The 13,024-nt window shown below is 42.6% G+C and overlaps 1 protein-coding gene across 1 annotated transcript; it reads right to left on the reverse strand.

The window, feature by feature from the left end:
• Positions 1 to 5,892: 5,892 nt before the first annotated feature.
• MTFMT (mitochondrial methionyl-tRNA formyltransferase) lies at positions 5,893 to 12,063 on the reverse strand. Its single transcript, XM_065847384.2, has 9 exons — positions 11,876 to 12,063; positions 10,763 to 10,975; positions 10,225 to 10,347; positions 9,295 to 9,397; positions 8,675 to 8,750; positions 8,021 to 8,112; positions 7,368 to 7,449; positions 6,672 to 6,754; positions 5,893 to 6,351 (listed from the first exon to the last, which is right to left on the reverse strand). Exons 1-9 carry the CDS (start codon positions 12,025 to 12,027, stop codon positions 6,151 to 6,153), a joined length of 1,125 nt encoding a protein of 374 aa, XP_065703456.1. The 5' UTR covers positions 12,028 to 12,063; the 3' UTR covers positions 5,893 to 6,150.
• Positions 12,064 to 13,024: the final 961 nt, after the last annotated feature.

Raw genomic sequence — 13,024 nt, forward strand, 5'->3', positions numbered from 1 at the left:
TGCTACATTGCTTTTGTGTTTGACATACTCAAGTAAACCAGGCTTAGAGCTGACCAAAGAATAACCCACAAAATTTCACTTGTCTGTTTGCAAACAGGTCACAGCTTTATCAACGCAAGACTGATCCCAGAGATGGGTGAGGGGTTTGGTGGGTACCTGGTGCTTCCCCAGGTCCAAGGCTTGGCCATGGTGTGCTTTGGTCAGGGAATCTTCCCCCAGCTTGAGATGCAGAGAGTCTGCGGTAATGTTGCAAGAAGCAGAGCAGAAGGTCACGGCAAGGGATGAACTAAGGAGGCAGCAGCAGTGCTCCCGTGGTGGGATAAGATGGGGGGAAAGAGGGCTGGGAAGAGAGCTTCAAAGATTATAAGAAACCAGGCAAAAAAGAGCTGGGCTGGGAGATGCAGGGACAGGGAGAAGACAAGCTTCCCTCCAGACTCAGCAGCAGCAAGCAGGACACTGTTGGGCAAGAAGCTGCTCTTAGCTCAAAATACAGATGGCCAAAGAAGTGGTCAGACAGTGATCCATCTCTAAGTGACTTATTAAGCGGCCCTATCAAACCCCCACCACTTCTAGAGCAGAGCTGAGGACCTCACCAGCACAGAGGACATCCTTTGTTTACACCCAAACACCCGCAGCAAATGTCTGGGGTGCAGACCAGCCAGCAAGCCTCCAACATCAAAATTTTCACTGAGAGATCACAAAAATCTGGGCAGTGTGACTGGATGAAAACTGGAATTTAAACATACATTCAAGTATGGATTTATCTCCCCTACCCGATCCCCTCCTATGGGTATGAAGCCAGTTTTAGGTCTATACTGTCTTACCTACAGCTCATCAATGTTACGGGGAATTTTTAGTAGCATTTAGCAAGCTTTGGAACAGGTTCTTGGGTGTGACGCAGGGCATCCCAGGCATTAAACACAGAGCTGTGCAGGAATAAGCCTGAATTAAGCTTAAAAATGTAAAAAACCCAAACAAAACAAACCTTAGTAATCTGTGTTTTTATGCAAATTGACAGCTATCAAAGAGAAGAAGAAAAGGAAGAGCTGTGGAACACTCTGGCATATCCCCTTCATACCAATGAATCTAGACTCTGTTTTCTTTTGTGTTTAGTCTGCTGCAACGGCTTGGCATGAGCTGGCGCCAGGGCAGCCAGTGGGGAGCATTAGCTGGGACCTTCCAACAGAGCTCTTGGCTTGTGCTGCAGACTCACAGAGAAATGTCTCTTCCCTCTGTTCCCCTCCTCCTCTGCATCCAGCCAGCCAAATCCCCAACTTAGTTTCATCACTTGGAGAGTGAAGTAACACAAATGACTTCTGCAGACCAGCCCAAGACATACACGGATGAAAGCAGGCTTGGGATCTGGTCCCTGTGCCGCATGTGGGCTTGCCAGAGCCAAACACAGCAGGTACGGGGCTCTTCTTTTTGGGGAGAAATGGCTGTTTAACATGAATGAAATGGTCACAGTTCTACAGCCTGAAATTCTGCCTGTTCATGAAACAGAAAGAAGATCTCTGTGTTTCCCCCAGACTGTCCCCCACTGCAGCTTAACTCTGACTTGGAGGAACAAACTAATTTCCGCACTCCCAGAGCCCCTGAGCTCTTGGAGGAGGCTGCTGGCAGAATATGTTGGACACAGAGCAAGACAGAGGTTCCAAACACGGGTGCTTAAGCACTATCACCAGAAAACAACCTTGGCTCAACAACTACCACTCAGTGCTAACTTTGTCATTACTGATGAGTCACCATGCCAACTACATTACACAAGTCTTATCTAGGAGAAAAGCTACAGCATGTCCAAGCACGCAGCACTCACACAATTTTTATGCTCTAGTTCAATGTCAGTTCTGACTTCTCCAGCTCATGTTTATGGTCAGTGTCCTTTCTGCAACCTGAAACCAAACCCACACTCCCACATATCAAAGGAGAGCATCAGCTGGAGGAATGCAGAAAGGCTGCGACTCGGCTCCTCCCTCGGCCTTCGTCTTCAGACCACCAACCTCGAGAAACAGCCCAAAGCAGGAGACCTGGCTCCTCAGCATCAGCAGGTTTGGGGCTAAAGGCAAAGCATCTTCCACTAAGGTCGCTCAGTTTCCAGCCCTCAGATAGATCTGGTGACCTTTCCCTCCTGTTCTTAAGAAAGGGAAAATATTGCTTCCAAGAAGCTATCAGGCACCAGCAGTTAGGATAAACAAAAGAGGAGGTATTCTTGTCTGTCTCAATCTTCAAATTATTCAGGGATTTTGCAAGCAATTTTTTTTAAAAAGACTCAAATACTGCTGTGAGTAGTCACTCACGCTTTTTGGGTTTTGTGTGTTTTTTTTTTTTTTTTTTTTTTTGTAATTTACTCAGCAGAAAACAGGAATAAAAAGGTTTCCTAGGAAGCAGGGGGAGTAGTGAGGTTTCACATTATGAAACAGATGCATCCAACTGCGAGTCACCAGCATCCTAGGAAATATCACTCCCTTGAACATTTGAAATCCAAGATGACATCATTCCTATCCAACACCAGAGCCCTTCTGGTGCCCAAACATTTTGCAGTTCTACCAGCAATTTGGCTTCAGCCGTCTTAAACTGAGCTGTAGTGGACTCTGGGTCTACGAATACCTCTGCTACTTCTCCTCTCTCATCCGAGAAGAGGACAGCTGTTTTATTTTGCTAGTATGACTTTCCAATTGCTAGGGTGGCTGTACTTGACCTCAGCAGTGGTACTGGGGATTGAATCACCACGTCTGTGTCCCAGAGTCAACCCTGACATGCTATTCCACACCTCATAAGTGAATACCCCTTTTTTGTTTTGTCTGTTCTGCAAAAATAATCAGATTTTCTTTGCCTACCAAGTTAAATCCCTGCAGAGCTAGGTGAAAGTAAAGTTTCCAAAGAGACATTTTGGCTAAGAGCTGCCTGGGGAACACCAATTCCCTTTAAAGCTTCTTTACCATGCCAAAAATAGCATGCCAAAGATACTCCCCATTAAAAGAAAAAAAGAAAATCTTAGCCTTTTTTCCTTCATAAAACAACTGCAGTAATGTTGTGCGCATTCAGAGCTAGGACATTAACTGTTAAGGAACAAAGAACTGCCTAATCTTCGATAACATCTTGCATAGAAAGCAATTCTGAGAAGCCTTAAAGCAAATGCTGCATAGATCAAAAGATTAAGTTACAAGTATATGTATCCTGGCTACAATATGGTTTAGACATTATTTGGTATTAAATAACAAACTGAAGACATTCTGAACCAGATTTTCATGGTTTTCTGCCCAGCTAACCTTGTTTTTCCCTAAAAGAGACGCAATGAGCACCATCTACAGGGTTTCTGTGCACATGCCACCTCAAACTCTCCCAAAGACGCAGGGAAATTCTTTGCTGTTGCTTTATGTTTTAGTTAAAACTGAAATTACCACCTGCAATGACTAACTGCACTAGATCTCACACGATGTGCAAGTCATAACAGCGGTGCTTTGCTCCATGTCATTTTGGAGATGCCAAGGACAGAGACATAGTTCTTCGCTAAAACTTCGTGATGTCAGAGCAGGTTCACAAAAGTAAAGGAGTTACAGAGCCTTGAAGGAATTTTCCTCAGAAGTCATTCCTAGGAACAAAGCAGCTGATTTCACAGTTTGGTCATCTAAAAACTTTTAACCTTAAGTTGCCTGAACTTTTGATACTGTCTTCTTTCTGTAGGAGTCACATCTCACCCTTCATATTGCTCAGGTCATAATGAACCACAATTCACTTTCCAGTGCCTGGGGACCTGATACATCTGAACAGTTGGGTTGACCCATGCTAACAGATAACTCAAATACTTCCCATAATTTTAAGTACAAATGATAAAGCATTTTAGACTTATCTGTAAGTTCTGGCGGTGGGTTTGTTGTTTGGGTTTTTTTTTGTATAGTCATTCCACTGCTATTCAATTCTGATATAATCCATGCCTGAGGCCAGACCCCAATATGCAGCTGATTAGTGTCAAAAACTTCACTGTCTATGGGGAAGGAGCTTTAGAGAAAATGTCCTTATCCTCAGCAAAAAGCAAATATTGAATTCCAATGATGCCTATGAGTGTTCTTTAAAAACAACTGATGGAAAATTCCCAGAAGCTCCAGCAGGCAAAACACGAGGCAAGCAGCCATATAGTTGAGACCAGAAATGTAACAAAACCCAAAAACAAACCCCAAGTTCAACCACCATCCCCACAAACACATAAAAACATCCCACTTGCCCACCCTCCTTTCTGTTGGCATTAAGTGGTAACTAACCTTCCATAGATCAATCTCAACAATATACCAGCAAAATGACTTCACAACCTTTACTTGCAGGTGGGAGTAGGAGGTGGGAACAAAGCACAAAAATAGATCATTTACTTGGAAGCAAACTTGCCAGTTTTGTAACTTCTGCAGCACAAACTGCACCCGGGAGTCTGTGGCCAGAGACAAAAGGAATTCTCCACAGGAGCCCAATTTCCACCTTGCTGTTGCTTCCAGTTTTTGACTCTGATTCATAGGCTTGGGTTTCTCGGGGGGATCATGTATTCCAGAAAACCTGTCAGAGGCAGATTTATCATTGAATGGCAATTAAAGAAAAATAGCGCAGCATCTGCTCTAACAGATGTTTCTTCAGAAACATTTTAATCCATGTGATGGAACATATTTTTCTAGATTTTTTGCTTTCATTCAGTGAGTCACACTCAAGTACCTCAAGTTCCTGTCACCTTGATATAAATCTCATTAATTCAACACCTGACTTGTGGTTTGAGTTCCAGACACAGCTGTTTGAGAAGGCAAAAATACGCTGAAAAGTCTGAAGAGCCAAAAGAACATGTGGAAGAGGATGTGCTGTCAGTCTTTGTTTTGCCATTATTCTCACAGTGCTACATTACTTCTAAGAAAATAAAGTAAGAGTCATCAGTTTTGGGGTTCTTCTACATGAAGCGTTCCTTTCTATATATGTCATTAACCAAAGGTATGTTGAGGAAGAGTTTGGATTAGATTAAAAACTCATCATCAGGTACAAACCCCTCTCAAAAATTTGTCAGAAAAGCTAAAGATATCTAAGAAAAATATCTATTGAACAAGGTAAATTACAAGTTTATAGATGAGAAACAGAATCAATAAGATTAAAACAAGTCACTTGTATAGAAAAGCAAACATTCACAGTAAATTTTTCTTTTCTGAATTTAAAAGGAAAAAATGATGTCCTCACATCACATGCAGGTGACTAAAACCAATTAACTGGCACTCCTGCATGATATCAAACAGCACTTACTATTTACAGCATTTTCAATGTCAACAGGCCCAAATAAAGCACCTGACAGTCCTAAAAGAAATGGATGAGACAATCTTGGATTAGAATTAATTAAGAATATTCTGTTTGCTCCCTTTCTGAATCAAAGATTGATTGAAACTGAATTCCAACACATTGGGAGCAGATACCTGTAGACTGAAACCACACTAGGAAAATAAGCAGGAAGACACAAGTAATTAAGCAGCTGCCATTGATTGCACAGATTGATCAGATGGAATAAAACCCCACCAAGCAAACAACCTCGACAAAGGCACATAACCACAGCTCTGTGTATGGGATTATATAAAGATATGGCATTAAACTCCAGTGAGATCAGGGATGTTCTGTTCTAAGTGTAGTTGACTCTAAGAAAACAATCACAGACACGAAAAGATTCTCTAGATCTTCTTGGCTAAACTGTGGGGATACAAAGGTAGGTTAAAGGTCCATGAGAAAAATCAAACCAGACTATCTAAGAGTCTCAGCAAACACTAAAATCAGAGTTACTTTAATCTGGTAATAATGAAGTCCTGTGCTTCTTTGTAACTCTGCACAACTTGTGCTTGAAGAAAATTATACCAGAAAGACCTCAAAAAGAAACTAAAAACATTGTATAAAAATAAATTTATTACTCAACAGTGGGAAGAGGGATTTATTCGCTATCTTCAGCATTCACAGAGATTCTCTTCCTTGATGGGGGAAAGAGAAATGAGTATCACCAGGAACTCAAAATGAAGACAGGTATATGACAGTAATATCAAACACTTTGAGAGGAAATCCCTTAACCAAATTGAATATTACAGATGGGCACTGAAATATTTATTATTATTAACTTACAGCCATCTTCTTCCACATTTTAAAATACATCTATTGCTTTATATCCTGTGCCAATATTTCCCTCTGTTTCAGAGTCTTTTTTGCCATGCTAAGTTTGAGTGTCTGAAATCTGCATTCCTGATGAACTGTTCTTGGGTTCTGCTGGAACCAAGAGTGCATATATCCGTTGTAGAAGTCAACTGCTGTGAGCTTCTTCTTTAATACGACTGTTTTGATTCCAACCCAGCCTTCCTAAAGAGAAAAACAAAACCAAAAAATGGCAGTAAGCTTCTTCCATGTTTTGAAATTATCTTTAGCTCTCACTGGGCTGGCTTACAGAATGTATTTTATTTAATATAATCACATTTACATTACAAGTCAAATTCTCACTTGCAAGGAAAAAGCAATTAGTGGCAATTAGAAGTTCTTCAAGGTGTCAAATAAAAAGACTGATGCTAATCTAAAGCAGTTTAGTGAATAACTATCAATAATTAAGACAAAAATTATGTAACACAAATGCTAAAAACCTCATCTTTAGGGCAATGAAGACAAAACAAATGGGAAAAACCTACCTTGCAACGAGCTATCAACGTCTGGGACACTTTATGGTATAGGAGTGAACCAGGAACAGCTCCATGATCATTTAATACTTGATCTAAGAGCAAAGCAAAATTGTATTGTATAATTATCCCAACAAGTACAAAACAGTTCGAAACACTTATGTCTCTTTGAAGCACAATCATCATCTTGAGTCACTATTTTGCTAAAAAATATTTTATTGCATTTTGTGGTTTATTATACCCAAATGGGCAGGGGAGAATCAGAACAGTTGCTCTCTGGCACTGCTCCCCACCTGATCCATGAAGAGTCTTTAAGCTTTGGGGACACTGCTCAGCCCACAAGCTCTCGGACTCACAAACTATCACAGAAAATGGCTTAAGTGATAGTACACAGGGACAGTTTTCCTCAGTGACTCCCAGACAAGATCTCCTAACTAATGAGAGGACTGAAATCCTCCAATCTAAGGATTCTCAGGACTAAACCTGCTGCTCACTCAATATAATCACAAAGCAGGAATGTCCTTAAAACCCATTTATGCTTATCTTGGCACACAGAAACTTACTGCGCTCTAAGCGTACATAAGACTGACTTAGTTCTGCTGGAGTTTCAGAACGCACTACTTAAAGCTATTGTTTAATACAGTTGTGTATCATCTACAAATAAATCTTTGAAAATTTAACTTCAGAAATCAATTTTAAAACAAATACCAGTAAAACCAGGGATATTATCCACTTCCACAAAATCCAGAAGTTTAACAGCAGTGCCCTTCCAGAGTGTCTGCAAAGGGAACTGGAAACAGAAGCAGGTGACACATTGAGAATATTCTTAAGATTTCCAGGTGAATGCCTAGGGTGTTCTTTTTTCCTCATGCAAGATACCTGTGATAATAAGACTAGGGGAGAAAAAAATAGGTATCTGTCCAGACAAGACAGTTTTATTAATTTTCTTATTATATCTAGTTTTCCTTGTTCTTCCTCATCTCATTGACAAGCAAATCACTAGCATGTGTGGTAATGAGTTAAGCAAGTAGCTGCTGCAGCTGTTTACACTCTTGACTGTCACACAAAGATGTCGTTACAACATTCTAAAACCCCCTCAGATGCACCAGTTGAAATCCCAGCACTAAGGAAACAATACAAAACTATCCAGCTGATTTTGCGCTTGGGATCAAGTTCATGGAAATTTTCCTCCACACTAATTCCATCGCTAATGCTAAACTATGTTGGGATTTTAAAACACATGCTAGGTTCTAGAGGCTAAAATAATTAAACTTGAGTTTTAGTCATTGGTTAAAATATCTACACCAAACTTGGATGTGCCACATGACAGAAAAGGGTTTAAAAATATTCTGCTGTCTTACCATACTTCCTATTGCACGATGCAGTTGAATTATTTGTGCAGCTGTTTGTTCTTCCCATTTTATACAACTCTTAGCTACAGAGATTTTAGGAGCTGGTGGGGGGAAGAAATTAAAAGACTTCATATTTTGTTTTGCATTTTTTTGCAAACAAATAGCTGTATTATTTTATCTTATTTAAACCTGATTTTATCCTGACCAATGGCAGGTTTACCATCTGGCCATAGGTAGCTTAGAAAACAACTGGAGAAAAGATCTTGTAAAAACCTCAGTTTGGATCATTTCTACTTTATTCTCAGTTGTGCTCTTATTTACCCTTTGCACTGCAAACTGATAACGTGTATTTACAAGCACAGCTGCAACACTTTTGTCTGCGTTACAACCATGAAGAATAACAAACTCAGATTCTGTGACATGACTAGTGATTTTGATATTATATGGGTAACTAGAGGAAAAAAAAAGACTAATACAGTACATCCAAAGAAGAACTCTGAAGCATTTTTCCCTCTGCATGACAATTTGAAGCCAGAGAAGGCAGTGAAGAGCTCATACTGAGAAAGATATCTAAAAAAGTATAACCCAGCACAATAAGAAGAAAGTTTTCCAGCTGATAAAAGAAAAAACTAACAAGTTGCATTAAGTATGCTATGTACCTACCAAATGTTACTCCTTCTTTTGGTTGCTCTTTTTTATTTTTTAAACTTTCAGGCAAGTTTTTCAAAACTGATATCAGCTGCAAAATGAAATTTTGTACAGAATATTAGCAAAGCTAAGCAGAGAACATTTATTAACAGTAAATACAAAACAGAAATACAGTATTTAATTTTTCATCAGTTAAGCTTTCTTGTGAACTTTTAGAAAACTGGGTCAGTGCATTCAGAGGATTTGTATCATGCATACAAATACACCAAAGGCATCCTTCCTCCTGAATCACAATTAAAAACCCAAGTATTCTTTTATGGATGATCTCCTCTCTGCCATTAATCCTAGAAAAGGATGAAAGCTAATTATTAAGATGAAAAAACAGATATTTATTTAAATAAAATAAGAAACTACACTGTTTCCATACAAAGCACTTGAGTTTTTCACTGAATAGAAAGAGAATGGCAACACGCAGGACCAGCACTGACAGCTTATCACATATCACTCTGCTTTCCTCTCACAAACACTCCCAGCTCCCTCTCCTCTTCCCAACTGCTGTCAACTCAGAACAAGATTAAGAAGAAATCTGTTCACACACGTTAAAAGCAAGGTACTTATCAGAAGTGATGCTTTACCATGCTTGCACCCATCTCTGATAACATCACTTCCAGCTCCTTTGCGGTACAGCGGGGAGGAACAGCAAACTCTTCTTGTTTAATAATTGGACCAACATCAAACCTATAAAGCCAAAAACACACCAGCTCACTGGAGGAGAAGCTATAACTCAAGAAACAGTTCAAAAGTCTCCATTCAATAAGTTAACTCAGTTGCTAAATATCCTTTTTTCCCCCTCTCTAAAAGTTTATTTTTCAGACATTATCAAATAATGTTTGGTTCACAAGACAACATGGGGAAAATAATATCAGGATGTATCTTGGCAAGCAAGATCCACCTCAGTAAGCTAAGACTGATCCAAATGCACCATTTACAGTTTGGAAGTGTAAGATCTCAGAAGAAACAGCCTGAAGTATTCACATGAAATTTGTTTCACAGTTTCCTGAGATCTATTATCAGACAAGCACCTAAGAAAGAAAACTATGGTAATGTCTTTTCACAAGCCTTTTAAGTCAGAGTTTGTGCTGAAACTAAAACATGTAATTTCTCTCTCATGCCTAGACAACAATTTCCTGTCAGGTTTCACTTACAGAGGTTTCAGGCAAATATGAAAACCAGATCTCTTCTGTCATGTCATACCAAGTCTACCCATCTAGCTGTGTGAATGTTTGTTCTCTGTCTGCTCCTTATAATTAAGCAAAAAATTAGAGAACAGGTCCAGAGTCTAGAGTGAGAATTACACACTCACTAAAATGCTGTATTTGTGGCAAGCCTTCTATGGTCAGATGAAAGTTTCTAAATATTTCCAATGTTAATACTAAATACACTCACATATTAAAAAAAATAGTAACCACATAGAATGATTTAAATGATGACATAAGTGGTGATGATTTAAAGTCTCAAGAGGCAACAAAAGCAATGAGTTGTTTTGGGAAGCACAACTAACCTACCTTTTTGGTCTTATTTCCATAATCGTTACCCCAGTCACTTTATCACCGTGAAGCACCGTGTGGATTATTGGTGCGGGACCACGCCACCGTGGGAGACAGCTGGGATGGATGTTCAGGATGCCACTGAATTCAAATACTTTAAAGTTAGAATAGGAAGAGTACATAAAGCTGAACCCATATGTAAATGCGCATGCAACATTTATTATATCGCAACTACTTTAAGAATTAACTCTTCAGATGTTCTGAAATGTTATTGGTTTAAATATATGTTTAAAGGAAAATTCTCATCAAATAACTTTCAGTTTCTCAGTGAACAAAGAAATGAAGAAGAGAAATAAAGGTAAATGAATTATTCATAGATCTACATCAATGTGTTAAGGAACTGTGAACTTCACAGCAACAGAAACGGGGCTCACGCAAAGCAGATGAACTCAGGAAAGAGGCTGATCCCGTCTGCTACAAGTCACAGATGCTGACTCAAAACCAGAGTCCAGTTTTGCTACCAAAGCAGCAACAGACGTTCTGTCAGCTCACTTACTATGGGAACTGCAGAATAAGTTCCTCACTTAGGAGACGTCCAAACGATGCTACCACGCCCACGTCAAACTGCCCCACGGGTCCTGTGTCTGGCCACTCGTGAACAGGTAGCTGGAGCTCCCGGGCACAGCTCCTCACGGGCAGGTCCCCGGGCAGGTGGGAGGGCAGCGTCACCACCTCCAGCCTGGACACCAGCAAGTCCTCGCTGGGCTCCCTGTGGTGGACAAGGCGTTGAAGGCCTCGCACAAGCACAGCAAGGGAGAGACAACGGATGATTCATCTTCACCCCTCGCTGTGTTGCTGGGTCTTTCCACACCACCTACCCCTCCAGCTCCCATCATCTGCTTGTGCCCAGCCTCCCACTCCTGCCACCCCTTACCCCCCATAACCCCCAACTTCCCCCTTTCAATCCAAGACCCCCTCTCACCCAGCCCCACAGTCTCTGCCCCCCCGTGATCCCTCTCCATCGACCCACTCATAACACCATGGTCCCTGTCCTACCCTAAGGCCACTTCCCCCCCCACTTCCCTACCAACCTCTGCCCAAACCACAGTCCCTGCACCCATGACCCCAGCTCATTCCCTGATGGCCCCTGAACCCCATCATCAGCTCCCACAGAATCACAGAATGGTATGGGTTGAAAGGATCTTCCCAGCTCCCCCAGTGCCACCCCTGCCATGAGCAGGGACATCTTCACCAGCTCAGGTTGCTCAGAGCCCCGTCCAGCCCGGCCTGGGATGTCTCCAGGGATGGGGCATCCATCACCTCTCTGGGCAACCTGGGCCAGGCTCTCATCACCCTCAGGGGCAACAATTTCTTCCTCATATACAGCCTGAATCTCCCCTTTTAGTTTAAAATCATCGACCCTTGTCCTATCACAACAGGTCCTGCTAAATAGTTTGTCCCCATCTTTCTTACCGGCCCCTTTTAGCACTGAAAGGCCGCTAAAAGGACTCCCCATCCCTCCCTCACCGTCCTCAGCTGCTCCCTCCACAGTCCCTGACATTCCCTCTCAGGTGCCTCCCCCCGCACCCTCCTCTTACGGCTCCGCCTCCAGCCCCCTCCCCGCAGTCCGCAGCCCCCTCGGCCCGTTCCCTCTGCCAGCGGGCTGTACCTGGCGGCCTGCAAGGCCCGTAGGGCGGTGACGGCGAAGCGGTCGGTGCCGAAGAACAAGACCCGCCATGGCGGTCGCTCCCCCGCGAGCCCCGCCGCCCTGCGCGCCGCCTTCACCCCCTCACGCCAGGCGCGCAGCAGCCGGCCCCGCATCACGGCGCTTCCGGCGCGCGCGTGATGACGCCACCAGGCGCGTGGAGCCCGCCTCGGGGGACGGGGCGTATCGCGCAGGCGCCCCCTGGCTGAGGCGGTGTCATCACCTTGGAGCTGCCGGCCGGTATCTGGGGTGGGTTCCGGGCAGCGCGGAGCCCCGCGGGTAGGGGTTCGAGGGGCTGAGGCGGCGGCACCACGCCGAGGGAAAGGCGAGCAGTCTCGGCAGCGAACCCTCCAGTCCTGGCTTCTGTCTCTCTACAGCCTCGGTGCTGCCCGAGCGGAGCCGTCACCGCGGCCCTCCTGACCGTAAATTGGCTGCTCTGCCTCAGTGTGAAGATAAGGCAGAAAAATGTTGGGCAGAAAGGGCTGTTGACACCGCAGCCGTTGATTTTCTGCTGTCTCCAGCGCAGCTTTTGAGAAGCTGATTTCTGTGTCTGCCTGTGTGTACGATGTTAACAGTGATGATAACTTAAGGAATGTTTTCTTGTAAACTGTGGGATCAGCATAAGCACTTAACTGTCTTCTCCCATAACATAAGAATAAAGATATTTTATCATCATACTAAAAACATTGTTTTCCCCCCATAATAAGATGGTTTCTTTGTGTTGCTTCTCATCTAATGCAAATAACACACGCAAGTTCCCTGTGCATCTGAATCACAGTAAATCCTACAGCCCTTGACACTAGGAATTTCTAAAGCACGGAATGTGCGAATCTGGAAACATTTCCTATATGCCAGTGAAAACTTGTGAATTATGACAGAATTTATGTTGGACAGATACAGGAGGGAAGGGCTACTAAGGAAAGTGAAATATTTGCATATTTGTTCCCTTTTTCACGCCTGTTTTGCTCATTAGGGCTTTTTTGTCTCAGACGTGGGTGATGATTCCTTCTCCAGTTGTAGAAACAAAGGAAAACTGAGGTTAAAGGTAAAAAAATCAGGTAAGCAACCGTAACTGAGATCCTTACATCCCTACACCCTGAGAAAAGGGGAATA

Source organism: Patagioenas fasciata, chromosome 12, assembly GCF_037038585.1.
Source record: "Patagioenas fasciata isolate bPatFas1 chromosome 12, bPatFas1.hap1, whole genome shotgun sequence".
NCBI lineage: Eukaryota > Metazoa > Chordata > Aves > Columbiformes > Columbidae > Patagioenas > Patagioenas fasciata.

Bases quoted from the DNA above. Each gene is read 5' to 3' on its own strand.
- MTFMT (XM_065847384.2), bottom strand. From the start codon at position 12,027: ATGCGGGGCCGGCTGCTGCGCGCCTGGCGTGAGGGGGTGAAGGCGGCG. The intron at 10,976-11,875 runs GTACAGCCCGCT...TGTCCACCACAG, and splicing joins CGGGCCTTGCAGGCCGCCAG to GGAGCCCAGCGAGGACTTGC. The intron at 10,348-10,762 runs GTAAGTGAGCTG...ATTTGAATTCAG, and splicing joins CTTATTCTGCAGTTCCCATA to TGGCATCCTGAACATCCATC.